This window comes from Corythoichthys intestinalis, chromosome 17, assembly GCF_030265065.1.
Source record: "Corythoichthys intestinalis isolate RoL2023-P3 chromosome 17, ASM3026506v1, whole genome shotgun sequence".
Taxonomy (NCBI): Eukaryota; Metazoa; Chordata; class Actinopteri; order Syngnathiformes; family Syngnathidae; genus Corythoichthys; species Corythoichthys intestinalis.
In genome coordinates, this window is record NC_080411.1 from 10,750,968 (window position 1) to 10,768,063 (window position 17,096).

At 39.4% G+C, this 17,096-nt stretch overlaps 1 protein-coding gene across 1 annotated transcript in view; it reads left to right on the top strand.

The window, feature by feature from the left end:
• The first annotated feature begins 13,742 nt into the window (after positions 1–13,742).
• lman1 (lectin, mannose-binding, 1) overlaps positions 13,743–17,096 on the top strand; it is a 34,382-nt gene continuing 31,028 nt past the window's right edge. The window contains exons 1-2 of the mRNA XM_057818850.1: positions 13,743–14,043; positions 16,819–16,973. Coding sequence (XP_057674833.1) covers positions 13,761–14,043; positions 16,819–16,973 — 438 coding nt within the window. The 5' untranslated portion in view covers positions 13,743–13,760. The remainder of the gene's footprint in view (positions 14,044–16,818; positions 16,974–17,096) is intronic.

The window sequence follows — 17,096 nt, forward strand, 5'->3', positions numbered from 1 at the left end:
ATCAAGTCTCCGTATAAATGTACCTGCTCTGTGATAGTCTCAGGGTTCTGTTTAAAGTGCAGAGAGCATTATGAAAACCAAGGAACACACCAGGCAGGTCCGAGATACTGTTGTGGAGAAGTTGAAAGCCGGGTTTGGATACAAAAAGATTTCCCAACCTTTAAACATCTCAAGGAGCACTGTGCAAGCCACCATATTGAAATGGAAGGAGCATCAGACCACTGCAAATCTACCAAGACCCGGCCGTCCTTCCAAACTTTCTTCTCAAACAAGGAGAAAACTGATCAGGGATGCAGCCAAGAGGCCCATGATCACTCTAGATGAACTGCAGAGATCTACAGCTGAGGTGGGAGAGTCTGTCCATAGGACAACAATCAGTCGTACACTGCACAAATCTGGCCTTTATGGAAGAGTGGCAAGAAGAAAGCCATTTCTCAAAGATATCCATAAAAAGTCTTGTTTAAAGTTTGCCACAAGCCACCTGGGAGACACACCAAACATGTGGAAGAAGATGCTCTGGTCAGATGAAACCAAAATTGAACTTTTTGGCCACAATGCAAAACGATATGTTTGGCGTAGAAGCAACACAGCTCATCACCCTGAACACACCATCCCCACTGTCAAACATGGTGGTGGCAGCATCATGGTTTGGGCCTGCTTTTCTTCAGCAGGGACAGGGAAGATGGTTAAAATTGACGGGAAGATGGATGCAGCCAAATACAGGAACATTCTGGAAGAAAACCTGTTGGTATCTGCACAAGACCTGAGACTGGGACGGAGATTTATCTTCCAACAGGAAAATGATCCAAAACATAAAGCCAAATCTACAATGGAATGGTTCAAAAATAAACATATCCAGGTGTTAGAATGGCCAAGTCAAAGGCCAGACCTGAATCCAATCAAGAATCTGTGGAAAGAGCTGAAGACTGCTGTTCACAAACACTCTCCATCCAACCTGACTGAGCTCGAGCTGTTTTGCAAGGAAGAATGGGCAAGAATGTCAGTCTCTCGATGTGCAAAACTGATAGAAACATACCCCAAGCGACTTGCAGCTGTAATTGGAACAAAAGGTGGCGCTACAAATTATTAACGCAAGGGGGCAGAATAATATTGCACGCCCCACTTTTCAGTTTTTTATTTGTTAAAAAAGTTTAAATTATCCAATAAATGTTGTTCCACTTCACGATTGTGTCCCACTTGTTGTTGATTCTTGACAAAAAATTAAAATTTTATATCTTTATGTTTGAAGCCTGAAATGTGGCGAAAGGTTGCAAGGTTCAAGGGGGCCGAATACTTTTGCAAGGCACTGTATAAGTCGCACCCATGGCCAAACTGGAAAAAAAACTAAGTTTACAGTCTGAAAAATACGATAATTCAATTTCACAATTTGGCAATCCGTTCTAGATTGTCGCCTGCCATTAACGCGACAATGGCATCAACGTAATGATCATCCCCATTTGCCTTTTCCAAGTCTTTATTTGTGTAAACAAGCGACAAAACATGACATCACTGTTTGCGCGTCGCACCTTTGTGTCGGTAATGAGCCCATTTTCTGTGCATGCGTTTGATTAAAATGGCGGCCCCACCGTATTGAACAACTCTAACAAGCTTATCTTGTTAGCGGAAAGTTGGCACTTCATTTCCCTCCGCGAGAATCTCTTGTGGAAGTAATTAATCGAGGGTAAGCCTTAAAAGATTCCAAATATTTACTGAAGTGGACCCTTGTATCCTAATTATATCTCCCCACCGCCACCGCCTCCCCTCATTATTTAGCCCCCCATGAAAAAGATGCACTCCTGAATAGGAGAAAATTAGTGTTACCCAATTCATTAATGAATGTGTTTAGCGTGGGCGGCAAATTAAGCGCCCCAAAAATCCTCAATTCAGGAAAGATTGTGATGTGAAGATGAGGGGGGGAAAAGAAAGTACATTGTTGCGGCTAGAAGACAGTACAAATGCGCTTCTAATGAGGTGAAAGGAACCCCCTTAACATCCATTCACAGCCCCCAACCCTTGTTGAAGGAAGTATTGAGAGTGGATGCGGACAATAATAAGAGATTGCAAACAGGTAAAAGAGGATTGAATGGCTCTCTTTCTGGGACTCCTGGGGGGCCCGGGGCCTTGCCAGCACAACAACACTTGGCCCTGGAGAGACCCCCCCCCACCACCAACCCAACCACCTCAATGCCTGCACCCCGCGTTGTGAATGAAGTTTTGTAACACACAACACACACACTCTCTCATTGAGTTATCTTTACTCGGTCATTGTCTCGTCTAATTGGAGCTGATGAGGCCCCTAATTGGTCGCTGCTTCACAAGGCCCGCCCACTTGAAGCCACGGCGAGCATGAGCGGAGTTAATGAGAGGCCTGCCCAGTAAAAAAGAAACCTGCTCGGGCGAATAGAAGAAAAGGGAAAGTTGAGGGTATGCTTTTTTTTTTTTTTTGAAAAGACCAGGCAGGGCACGCTAAAATGGGATGGGCAGGGGCCAGCCCCGCACTGCACTTGTGCACATAAAAGGGGGGCCCGTGTGCTATTGTCGCCATAGCTTAAATAATGAGAGAGAAGGTTGCTCCTCAAATGAATGTGCCGAAGTCCGACGAGCGGTCTAAGCCACTCCAAACTGGACCGCGGAGAAGCAAAGGCCCCTCAAAGGTGAGACCCACAGGCATTGTGAGAATGAAGCATGTGCAACACTCACAGCCACTAATCCTTTTTTTAATGTGTTTTTCTCTAAAGAAGCACCATCCCAAAAAAAAATCCCAATTTCATGATTGGAGACAACCACATTGTAATGTACTTTGCATACATTCCGATACAAAAAAGCTACATTGAGCGTAGAGGAAGGGGATCATGGGTGGAATTGGAGAGTAACGTGATGCTGATAGATTCAGAATTATCTTTATTCGTGACAGTGTTGTCAGCAACGCGTTAGTTAGTAACGCGTTACTGTAATCTGATTACTTTTTTCAGTAACGAGTAATCTAACGCGTTCATTTTTCTACACCAGTAATCTGATTAAAGTTAGTTTCCTTCGTGTCTCTGCGTCATGTAGTCATGTACGAAGAGCATTTTGAATAGAAACTGCTAAAATAAAAGGTTCCCGGTACGTGTTTCCATGACAACCTCTTAGCTATTTCCTGTTTTGGTCTCGCGTCATATGTGTTGTGGGACTGAGGCGGGTGGACATTCGCGCCGAGTATTGAGACATTGCGAGGGAATGTTGATCTGTGGATATCCATGAATGAAGGTCAGTGTTTTTCCTTCATTCTGGAGGGTATCAGCAAAAGGTTGGACACCCTACATGCGCGGCCGTTTCGTAGCTTTGCCGTAGCAATGACGGGCAGTCATCGCTCCAAGTTGGCAGGCTTTGTTTACATCATATGCGTGTTGCACATTCATACCATGAGGTGATGTGTTCGTTTAGCATCTGTGGGATGTGTTTTAAGTCCAACTGAGTGTAAAGTGCTTAGATGCCGCCACGTTTTGTGGCCAAATTGACCACGTGTGTGTTGAGAGGAGTACTTCCGGGTTGTTAATGTGCACTGCTGCACGCACATCCGCGCCCGCCACCATCTTTGTGTTTATTGCACTGTACAATCCACTTGTGTGTTGTTGAATATTGTGCCGTCAGTTTGCATTGTTTTACACTGGCACTGATATGGTGTTAACCATAACCCTAAATTCACAAGTTTTTACATTAGGCTTAATCTTATAGTTAGCGGGTTTTAACTGGTCGGTGGAGTTGATTTCAACAAATTTCAAAGTAGTTTGTCAGATATTTGTTAGTTTCAGGGCTCCGGAGTGGCTAAGCTAGCGTGAAATTCTGATAGTACCCTTTAAATTCAATCATCGGAAAGTCACTTACATGCGATGACATTTTTCTGTTGTCATTCTTATGTTGAGGTGGCAAAGGGAGAAAAATGGGTCAAAAGTAACTGATAGATTACTTTTAAAATAACTTAGTTACTTTGATAATGAAGTAATCAGTAAAGTAACTAGATTACTTTTTTGAGGTGTAAGCAGTAATCAGTAATTAAATTACTTTTTCAAGTAATCTGTGACAACACTGATTAGTGATAAAACACCCAAAATGAACCCATTCAGAGACAGTGGTCACTCGCTATAGTGGACAGCTATTCAAAGGTTGACACTTTAAAGGTGCTATAAAATTAGCACACTGTAATATTTATATTTGACACTTTACCAAAATGTTTTTTTTGTTTTTGTTTAGGTTTTGTGTTGTTTCCCTTCCAGCATGACTTATTCCCGTGATTGCCCATTGATTTCACCTGGGGTGCCTGCTCCTAGGGTATCCTCCAACCTGCATCCTCCTGTGTCAGCCACCTGTTCCTCGTTACCCAGTGTCTGTGTCTATATAAACTCAACGTTTTTAGTGAGTCTTGTCGCGACATTGTGCATGTCCACGTTCATGTCAGTATTTTTCCCCAGTTCCTCGTGTTCATCGTCCTGCTTCGAAAGTGAGTTGATTTGTCAGCCAAACTTTTGTTTGTTACGAGTTTTTGGATCCCCCGGTCGTTTTGTTGGTACTTTATTTTTTGTTGGCATTAATTAGAACATTATTGCACCGCCTTTTCTGCCTCACCTCTCTTTTCCTACTATTGGGTCCACAACACCTTCCTACCCGTGTAACTTGACAGTTTTGGATATATAAAATGTTTTGGACGTCTACTACTGTCTAAAGCAGAAAATGGAAAAAGCGAAATATAGATGCAGCAACTGCACAATAATTTATATCGTAATAGTAGAGATGTCCCGATCCAATATTTGGATCGGATCGGACGCCGATATGGGCAAAAAAATGCACTTCGGTATCGGATCGGCCAACACGGAAAAATTCCAATCCAGACTTCCGATCCAGTTTTTTTTAATGTCCGGTCCGGGTTTTCCAGCACACCGATTTACATAATGCATTCCAGTTTTTGCTTTGGTTTCCCTAAAATCCGGTCCGCATTTTACGGCACACCTTCAACACACTACATTTACATTACCGTCTCCCAATTTACTGAGAGACTTTATCGGTAAAAATGTCAGCTGTGTGGGATCATTTCACCTTAAAAGACGACAAAGACGAAGAGGCAGAGTGCAACATATGCCACAATAAAGTCAAGCGTGGTGGTAAAGCTGTAAGAAGTTTTAATACAACCAACCTAATCAAGCATTGAGCAAAATACCACCACAAACAATATAAGGAGTATGTTAAGAAAACCGAAGACAAAAAGAAAGGTCCTACGCAACTAACACTGGCAGAAACTTTTGCTATGCGTGACAAACTGGCACTCGACAGTCCCAAAGCCCAGGGAATAACAAGAGTCATTGCCGAAGAATTCATTCTGGATGACGAGCCATTATCTCTCGTGAGTAAAGACGCACCATCCAACACTTAGAACCACGGTACAACATGCCCAGCCGTCATTACATCCTTGAGCGATTCGGCTGTGGAAGATTCGAGAACGCTTCACAAACATCTAAATTCCGATTATTGAAATATGTCAAGTAAAGCGGAACTAATACACAGCGCGGTCTTCGGGACGCAATGAGAAACTGACCGGATTGCGTCCCGAAAGTAAACATCATGCTTGTCATAGACCCGGGTAATGCCAATGCTCAACTCACGGCTTTACCTCAACTCATGCCGCTGGATAAAAAACACAAGAATACCTGACTGCTGCTGACAGCCGCCACAAACTACGTCAACGTCGTTTTACTGTAGATAATAGATATCATATGTATATAGAACTAGATGCAAAATGACAGACTCAACGGCGTTAACAACATTGAAGCATTGAAAACTAGTTGCATTAGTAAACAAACCATCTTAAAGCAGGCGACTTCCCTAGTAGGCTGTTGTGAAACTTCCTAGCGAACCTAATTAACTTTTTATCTAAAATACTCATAAATCGGCAAAATCATGACTTGCATCTATCTTCAAAACAGTTTTAAAACTTTCACATGTCGAAAGTAGACAGAAGGGAAAGAATGGAATAAATGGACCAATTTTAACAACTTTAACAGTTGATTCGCAAAATTAAATGAATTGAATGTAGTTTAAAGCTGCTGATACAGAATGGGGAGTTGAGTATTTTATTTACCGTTTTAAAATGTTAACTTGATACTGAAATAGTCGTTTATTTAAACCTGAGAGGCTTTTTACACAATTTTTGTAACTAATGCACGAAACATTAAAAGCATCTAATAGCTTGGGGGGTTTGTGGGATTTTCCACTGAGGTTGTTTGTGTGTTTTGCTTTTTAAAGACGGTTAACAATATTATTTGCACGTTTTACTGACTGACTATGCCATTTCTGTTTGTTATTTATAATGTTTTGTGTTTGTCACTGAATAAACAGGTCAGTTTCCTGTTACCAACCATTGTGTGTTATTCAAACTCCCCTAATTCAGCTGGCTAGTTGTTATCAAGAGTACTAAAACCTTTTTCAACATGAGTCTGACAACTAAGTAAGGAGGCTAAATAACTTTAAACTTTAACACATGCTCAGATAGGCTGGTATCGGTATCGGCCAGTATCGTTATCGGATCGGAAGTGCAAAACAATATCGGTATCGGATCGGAAGTGCAAAAACCTGGATCGGGACTCCCTAAGTAATAGTATAGTATATCTGGTGGAATTATGCCACACTATAGTATTATAGTACGATATACTATAGAGTGCTATAATATAGTACTCAATACAATACTATAGTATATCTGGTGGAAAATACTGTATATATTTACTATAGTATAGTATAGTAGAGTAGAGTATAGCCCCTTACATTCCTAACCATAAAAAGGGACAAATTCTGCAGCAAGATGGTGCTCCATCGCATACTTCAATCTCTACCTCAAAGTTCCTCAAGGCAAAGAAGATCAAGATCTTCCAGCACTGGCCAGCCCAGTCACCAGACATGAACATCATTGAGCATGAACATGGAAGACGAACCCCAAGAATGTTGATGAACTCTGGGAGGCATGCAAGACTGCTTTCTTTGATGTTCCTGATGACTTCATTAAAATATTGTATGAATCCTTGCCGAACCGCATGGATGCAGTCCTTCAAGCCCATGGAAGTCATACAAAATATTACATTTGTATCTCACAGTACCACTACTTAATTCACTTATGTTATGTAACATATTTTTGTATTTGAAGTACATTTTTTTGTTTAATTTTCACACTACTTTCTGTAGGCGACAAAACTTTTGTCTTGCCAAATTTTTTTTCAGTGAAACAAATATATTTTTGTACATTCAACATCATTTGGGAGGTTCTTAGCTTTCATATGAGCCATTTCTGAAACCAATTGAATAATTAAAATCAGGTTATTAGCAGTTGTTTCTACAAAATGGATAAGCGACAAGACTTGTCAGGGAATGTAGTATACTATAATACTATAGTACCATAATACTATGTATAGTACTATAGTATATTATGCTACAGTATACTACTCTATAGTTTTCACAGAGTACGTGTCCAGGTAGAAGAAGAAGAAGAAAATGTGTTCATTTTAATCACAACCCACAAGGACAGTGATAGACGTCCAATCCATTTGTATTTTGGTACATGCATGACATGTTGATGACAACAGCGCATAATTGACTGGCCAAATATTTGCGCTGGCTACCGGGCGATGCTTTTCACGGGCACCGCTGACCCATTAACATCTCACGTCGTCATTGTGTGGGGCTCACTCGAGCATTAGCATGGCTTTTGTCATTTTAAATCCCACGTTTGCCCACAAAGGAGTGCAGCTTTAACAGCCTAATAAGAACTTTGGGCACAAAGGCACAGAGGACTCTTATTTATTTTTATTATCTAAATCTACAAAGGGTTTAAACTTTGCGCTATGAGGTGACGAATAATTCATGACATCCAATACTGTAATAATTAGGGTGTAACAGTACACAAAAGTCACGGTTCGGTACAGGTTCGCTCCAACAGGGAAAACAAAAAGCATCACAGCAATTAAAAGTTTGTTCTATTGGCTAAAACTACAAACCAGCTTTTATTAGAGTGCGAAATACATAGAAGAAAACATCAAATTTGTGAATTTGTGTTTTTATTTTGACGTTCTTTAACTCACAGTTTACGTGCAAAAATAGACTAAACACTTTTTGTTGGTAACCGTTAAAGTCAGGTAGCAATTACCAGCTTATATATATATATGGCGGAAAACACTCAGGTGACTTGAAGTTCCGCTCTGAGACCCTCAATTTGGCCAACTTTCAAAATTGTCCGAAATGCATTTGTGTTACATTATTGGAAAGCTTAAAATCTTGATTTTCTGGGGGGGGGGAAAATTTGAACAGGAAGGCATTTGAAAATTTAAAAAAAAAATTAAACAGCAAAACCCTAATTGGAGGCGAGAACACGCGAGAGCAGAATTAAAGACGCCACGATTTTAACGAGATATTAACGCGTACTTACCTTGTTTCGATCCAAAAACTCGATGTAGCATGTATCACCGGGTGTCAAGACACAGCTGTGAATGGCCACAGCCGGATTATGGGGGGGATTTTATGGGTGAAACATGGTCATATAACAAGAGTCGCGATGCAGAAATCGCAGACAACAAGGAGTGGTTGAGATTTTCTTTTTCACATAGTTACCCTTTTAAACGTTATTTTTAATTTTTATTTATCATCTCTCAGGGAAAATGCGACAGTAACAAAAAAAAAAATACAATTTAGCGATAGTTATGAGGTAGATATCCATGACTTTTTTACAGACGCCAAATTTTTCATTGTGACGTAATTCGTTTAAAAGTTAAAAATATGCGAGTGAATAACATTTGAAAGTCGTTTTTTTTTTTGTTTTGTTTAACTAAATATTAGACATCAATTAATGTTTCTAAGCTTAAAATAACATTTTCAATAATAAATCTAAATTCTTACCTTCTTTTTATGGCTAGGTTGAAACGAATGCGGTTGCGCGACGTCTGTAAACGGGGATTTTTCAGGGTAAAAAGGACAAATTAAAAATAGTTCGGAGGCCTGGTGCGCCATGAATCTGCTATGGCAGCATAAAGACATATTGTTCTGTCAAACACAACAGTTCTTTTGGCTTAAAGTACAGCAGTTTCTTTTCAAGAGGAGTGCAAGAGCAGAAACTGCTTTTTCAGTCTTGTCTGTGTTTTCCGCCATATGTATATAATTTCAAGAATTTAGACAAGTTTAAGGTCAAGAAGGTCCTGAACGATTAATTGGTTATCAAATTAGTTGTCGATTAATCCATTAATTGTTGCACCTCTACAAAAAACTAAAAATAAATAAATAAATAAAATAAGTAGTACTACTGTGTATAAAACAATATTAGCTACACATTCTTTATTTTAAACAAAATGTTTTTTTAAATGTATATTCATCCAGTAAAATATAATACATAAGTAAAATATCTCTAAATTTTAACAATTCAAAATGATCAGTAAAAATTGTATTTTTATATATTTAATAGTCAGGATATTAAATTTTTTTTTTAAGAGCATACAATTATATAAATTTACAGACAGTCGAACAATGAAAATGTAATATTAAATTGTATTTGAATGTATCTTAACATATCAAAATGGGAGGGAGCAGTTCCTGACTTCTACCAACACAATTGTTGACTTCCACTTGTGTGACTTTTAATCGCTTCAGTTTTATGATTTGCCATGTTTGTTGATGGATTTTGTGGATAAACAAATCCATAATGAGACTGGCAGAGCACATGAAAACTTATCAGAGTATAGCCTCGCAAATCACTTCTTGCCATTTGCTGATCATGCAACCGAAGAGTCAAAATCCCCAGATTAACGTCGCCATAATAGCCCTGTTTTGTTAGGGGATGACAAGACCAGACCCATGCCGAGAAGAGTGTTGCTGGGGTCGCCTGGACCCGTGAGTTGGGGGGTCACCAAGTGAAAGTCGATAGAAAGGAAGCCTCAATTGTGTCTGGCAGAGCACATGAAAACTTATCAGAGTATAGCCTCGCAAATCACTTCTTGCCATTTGCTGATCATGCAACCGAAGAGTCAAAATCCCCAGATTAACGTCGCCATAATAGCCCTGTTTTGTTAGGCGATGACAAGACCAGACCCATGCCGAGAAGAGTGTTGCTGGGGTCGCCTGGACCCGTGAGTTGGGGGGTCACCAAGTGAAAGTCGATAGAAAGGAAGCCTCAATTGTGTCACCTAACGTCTCCCGCAGAGGCTTTCACAACCCACTGCTGATCCGAAATTTAAGTCACAGTCAATCATTTCACTTCGAGCGCTGCTTGCTGACAAATATAATGAGACTACCTTTGACTGACACATCATTATAATTAGCCATATCATAGTGTGATGTACAACATTCCAGCTTAGCATTCATCAAACCCTAGGAAGCATCTATAAAGATAACCACACCAAGTCCATTATAAAACCCATATGGATGCTGGCAAGGGTTGCCAACTCTCCAAAAAACAAACAAACAAAAAAAAAAACACCTCATTGGTAGAGCCGGGCGGCCCTTCAACCGTCACCCTTTTTTAAAATTTTATTTATTTTTTTTGTACGTGAAAACAAACTTCGCGACCTAAGTCCATCGCGGATTTTTTTTTTTTTTTCAATTAAAAGACAAATAAATAAATAGTGCACTGGAGTTGCTTATTAAAGTTAATGATGATTGACAGACGTTAAGGTTTGATCTTGCCTAAATGCCTGGAAGCCGAGACTTCAAAGCGCCGCATGCGTCAATCATTGTTTAACTTGTTAAGCAGTAGCTGTGGCAACTCATTGTGTTTAAGTGAGCAGCTTGAGTGGATTTGAGTGGACTCACTCAATAAAGCATGTAATAAAGACAAGCATTTTTATTTTTTATACTTTATTCTTGTAAAAAAAAAAATTCGGTGGTAGAGTAACATGTTTAAAACTTATCCTAATCATTGCATTTGAAGTGCTTTAAAACCATTTATTAAAAAAAATATATATATATATACGTATATATTAGGGCTGTCAAACGATTAAAATTTTTAATCGAGTTAATTACAGCTTAAAAATTAATTAATCGGAATTAATCGCAATTAATCGCAATTCAAACCATCTATAAATATGCCATATTTTTCTGTAAATTATATATATTCTGTAAAATAAATTGTTGGAATGGAAAGATAAGACACAAGATGGATATATACAGTGGGGAGAACAAGTATTGATACACTGCCAATGGGAAAATCCATTGGCAGTGTATCAAATACTTGTTCTCCCCACTGTACATTCAACATACGGTACATAAGGACTGTAGTGGGCATTTCACTCTACTGTCATTTAAATCTGTCTATGCTGTCCTCACTCCGAAGCGTCTACTTTTTCCAAAGCTAGACAGCTAGTGAACGACGCCTTAATAATCAGACTTCTTCTTTTTTCATCTGATTTATTAATAAAATAGCCTCAAACCATTGTCCTCTTTAGACCGTCATAAAACTACAAAAAAAAAGTACACAAGCATTGCATTAGCAACAATGTTAGTTTAGCATGCTATACAGGTTCACTAAACATAAACAAAAAGCGTCTCATACAAAAAATAGAATATTTCGCTTACTAACATAATATGTACATTCTTTACAACAACCATACTTACGGACAAATCTTGTCCAAGGATCATATAAGCACAACATTACAACGTAGGCTTCAGCCCGAGACGTCGTGCAGCCATATTAACTGGCAAGAAAAAAATAAACCATGTCGCAAAGCGACCACAAGAGTTCGCTGTTGTGCTGCAGCACAAAAAGCCTAGCTGTAAAACTTACCAAAAGGCAGAATACTGTCTCAGCGGGACATGTGCGTTAATTGCGTCAAATATTTTAACGTGATTCATTTAAAAAACTAATTACCGCCCGTTAACGCGATAATTTTGACAGCCCCAGTATATATACACATATATATTAGGGCTGTCAAAATTATCACATTAACGGGCGTTAATTATTTTTTTTAATTAATCACGTTAAAATATTTGACGCAATTAACGCATGCAATGAATGACCCTCTGGCATATTGCCTCAAACAGATTACAATGAGGCCGTTTATGGACATTAAGAGTGAAGAGAATGCCACCGGCCGCATGGGGGCAGCGCCGTTCCATACTCATGTTATGTCTTCTAGACATGGGAGAATTAGTAGTTGTGAGACGTTTATGCTGTATTCACAATGCAATGCAAATTGCTAATTGTGATCCACACATATTTCGGTAAGTTTTCTTTCTTTTAGTGGCAATTATGTGTCTCTTGTTTTATTTTGGGTAAGATATGTACAGATACGTATAGGTTATACAGTAAAGGCGAGTGGACACAGGCGTTCTTTGTACCGCGCCGTTTATGGGCATAAGCTTCTCCTTCACAACAAACATAAGTATCGTTTAGTGAAAGCACAACAAAAATAATATTCCTATCTCTCTCAAAAAAAAATAATGTTCACAAAAAGAAAAGCACTTCAGTCTATAGTAATGAGGCCCTATTCTGACACACAGTTAAACAACAATGCAAAATGAACTGGCATTCCATATCAAAATAGCTATGCAAAATACACGTAGAACTTTTCACTCTATTTTTATTATTGTTATTTTTATTCTTCTTATTATTATATTAACTCTACTTTTGATTGAAAATTTTACAAATTTTATTAAAGCTAAAACATGAAGAGGGGTTTTAATATAAAATTACTATAACTTGTAACTATAACATTTATCGTTTAAGAACTACAAGTCTTTCGATCCATGGATCACTTTAACAGAAAGAATGTTAATAATGCCATTTGTGGATTTATTGTTACAATAAACAAATACAGTACTGATGTACAGTATGTTGTATGTATATATCCGCCGTGTGTCTTATCTTTCCATTCCAACAATAATTTACATAAAAATATGGCATATTTTAGAGATGGTTTGAATTGCGATTAATTACGATTATACACACACATATAAGTTTATTTTTGTTGTTATTTTAATTCTATATTTTTAATTAAACATATGTGTCTTTTTCCAATTCTAAATCTGAATAAATGCAATGAATACACCCACAAATAAAATTCTGCTACTTTGCGTTTTTTCACTTATCGCGGCAGGTTCTGGTCCCCATTAACCGGAAAAACGATGGATCACTGTACTGAAAATGAACATTTGTGAACAGTGCCAAATGCTATAATGTAACTGTGCAAATATCACGTATGCAAACTGTGCATATGCAGTACCAAGATACGGCAGATGAACCAGAGTTGCTTTAAAAAGAACTGGTTTTATTGGCCACACAGTAACTTTCTAAATTTAGCACCTACAACACATGAGGAAACACATGAACAACATTCCTGCTGCCAAAAAGGCTTTAATTTCATTTCTTAAACTAACATTGGTTGCCACTGACGGCGATAGACGTCCAACCCATTTTGACTGGGACAGCTGACCGCGATTGTTTTGCTGCCAATCCTCCCGGTCACTATTAGTTGGGCGCCTACCCGCATTCAATGGTAGCTAATGTTTTTGTTTGTTGTTGTTGTTGTTTTTAAAGTTTGAAAAAAAACTGCTAAATGTAATTCTTACGCCTTAATAGCTTTTTTAAATTATATTATCCTTTTTAATTTATTTATCTTTTCTGTGTCGTGTCACATCCCCGGAGGTCCAACGCTGCGTGTGTGTCAGCGAGGCGCACGGACCAATGAGAAGTCGCCTTGTTGGCCTCCGGGCATCCCGTCATGCACCGGTACTCAGCGCTACGTCAGCACTGACACGAAAACATGGCGGTGCCCGGAGTAGCAACACGGCGGCGGAGGCGACAGCGGGCTTCAACTTCGGTGGCAGCGAGGATGTTCGTCGCTTTTCTAACCTCGTTGCTGTGCCACAGCCTCGTTGTCCAAATGACGGCCGCCGACGACGACGCCGTCGTGAATACGCCGGTCGTGGCTGACGCAGACCCAGCGGACGCGGTTCCCCATCGCCGTTTCGAGTACAAACACAGCTTTAAGGGGCCCCATTTGGTCCAAGCTGACGGCACTATACCCTTCTGGATATACTCCGGCAGTAAGTCCAGAATGACAACATCTTTCCCGATTTGCGACACTCATAGTGGGACACATCAACATTAAACCTTACCTAAAGCCATCAAATATCAACAGATGTCAACTTTGGAATTTTGTCAAAGAATTGTTGCGTCATTTACCTTTTAGTGAGATTTATGATTGGTGCATCTAATCGGTGATTACAGATAGACTCTGTACTGTACTACCCGGCAGAGAAAGGTCTTAGCCCTTCAAGAGATGAACATGATAAAGCACACCGTTACTGCATTTGTGATGTTTATAGGTGCCACAATTGATCGATTAGAAGAATAGAAAACCTTTATTGTCATTATACAGAGTACAACGAGATATAAAGCTTCGCCATAACGTGCACTACATAAACAAAAGTAAAATAATATTAAAAAAAATACAGGTTACATTATGCACATATTGGGATTAAAGTGAATGCCGTAATTTTCGCACTATAAGTCACACCTGTCTATAAGCCGCCGGCCACCAAATTTGACACGAAAACGGCATTTAATCATAAATAAGCCGCACTGTGACTGGACTATAAACCGCAGATGTCGTCACTGTATTATGGGATATTTACACCAAGAGATATTATGGGAATGGTGTGGCTCAGTGGTGGAGTAGTTGTCCCCCAACCCAGAGGTTTTGGGTTCGATTCTGCACCCTGATGAACTCATCTGAGTATCCTTTAGCAAGATACTGAACCCCGCATTGCTCCTGGTGCTGTGTCACCAGTAGGTAGATGGCAATGTAGTGTAAAGCGCTTTGAGTACCTTAAAGGGTAGAAAAGCGCTATACAAGTATAACACCCTTTACCATATTAACCAGTAACACTATTTGACAGCGGCGTCATACGACTGTCACAAGACCAAATGAAGCACCATGAAGCTTTGCAGCCAATTGGTTCAAAGCTTCAAGGTGGTTCATTATGACAACATTGCCTCAAGAAGCTTCATTTGGCAATCACTGCCCCCTCGGAGGAAACGGTCAACCTCTGTGGCCACCTGCTCTCAACACAATGGTTGTCCAACGTGCCTCCCAGCATGCATTGCAGCGCTACAGATGTAAATAGTAATTATTTCTTCAGTTACTGTTCCAGTTGTTTCATTAATGGCTAGTTAAGGTATTTGGTAACACTTTATTTGACATTAGCGCCGTAAGACTGTCATAAGACAATCATAATTACGACATGACGCCGCCGTGAACATTTATGAATCCTTATAACAGATGTCATTTAGTGTTATCTGGAAAATTATCTCACTTTAAAATGTCACCTGGCATCCAAGCTGGACATAATTGGAGTTAGTGACATAATTTGCCGAATGACACTAAATGACATCTGTCATCAGCATTCAGTAATGCCCTCTCTAGTGTCATGTCATAATTATGACGGTCTTATGACAGTCTTATGACGCTATAGTGTCATGTCATAATTATGACTGTCTTATGACAGTCTTATGACGCTGCTATCAAATAAAGTGTTACCTAATAACCCAAATAAATCAACAAATAAGCAGCACTGGACTATAAGCCGCAGGATTCATAATGAAGGGAAAAAGTAGCATCTTATAGTCCAAAAATTAAGGTATGTGGCGAAAAACAAGTGGTGATGTCGTGGTAATAAAACAGTACATATATGACAGTTTACTGTATTCAGACTAGGAGGCAGATAGATGACTTTCAATGATTTGCAAATGACAGTTTATGCATCGATATTGATATAAGAGTGCAAATACTACATATGCAGTACTAAAAACCCAGTTTGAGAAAGATGTCTGAAAACATATTACTTAGTGAGATGAATGTGACAATGTTGTGGCATTAGCAGTGCAATGACGGATTAACTACTTTGATTTACTTGGAGCAACAGTCTTTTACATGAAGGTCAACTACTGTAATTTTCGGACCGTAAACCACTACTTTTTTCCCTCATTTTGAATCCTGCGGCTTATAGTCCAGTGTGGCTTGTTTGTTGATTGATTTGGGTTAATAGGTAACACTTGACAGCGGTGTCATAAGAGAGCTATAAGACCTCATAATTATGAAATGACACTACCATGAGCATTCATGAATGTTTATGACGGTTGTCATTGCGTGTCCTCTGGCAAATTATGTCAACAACTCAATTCATGTCCAGCTCGAATCTTTTACATCCATTCAAAAGTGGGATAATTTGCCGGATGACCCAAAATGACATCTGTCATAAGCATTCATTAATGCTCATGGCAGTGTCATGTCATATAGTGCCACTGTCAAATAAAGTGTTACCAAATATCATAACTAGCAATTGATGAAACAACTAGAACAGTAACTGAAGAAATAATTAGCACAACACATGGATTTTTATAGTAATTTACATCTGTAGCGATGCAATGCATGCTAGGAGGCATGTTGGATGACAACAGTGTTGACAGCAGGTGGCAGCAGAGGTTGACTGTCTCCCCCAAGAGAGCAGTGATGGCCAAATGAAGCATTTGAAACAATGAAGCTTGCAGCCAATCGGTTCAAAGCTTTATTGGGTTCATTTGCTCTTATGATAGTCTTATGATGCCGCTGTCGAATAAAGTGTTACCGGTCCCATGATACAGTGAGGACAGCTTTCGCTTATATGCCAGTGCGGCTTATATATGAACAAATGCCGTTTTCGTGTCAAATTTGGTCGGTGGCGCGTTATAGTCCAAAAATTACAGTAGTTATTGTCTGTCACTTTAATAGTACATTAATAATTTCTAAGATGCATGATCTCCTACGATCTCAATAATAGATGCCATTCCAAGTGCGGACCAGGTACGCATCGTGCCATCGCTCAAGAGTCAGCGGGGGTCAGTGTGGGCCAAAAACAAGGTGTCTTTTCAACATTGGGAGGCCGAAGTCACGTTTCGAGTGTCCGGAAGAGGCCGAATGGGAGCAGATGGCTTGGTGAGAAAAACCTATTAAACTGTTTGCCATTAGGGTAATTCATCATCTGTTAGTTTTACTAAAGAACGTTGACATTATTCTAATGTCATCCTTGACTATGTTTGCCTGATTGTAATTTATCCC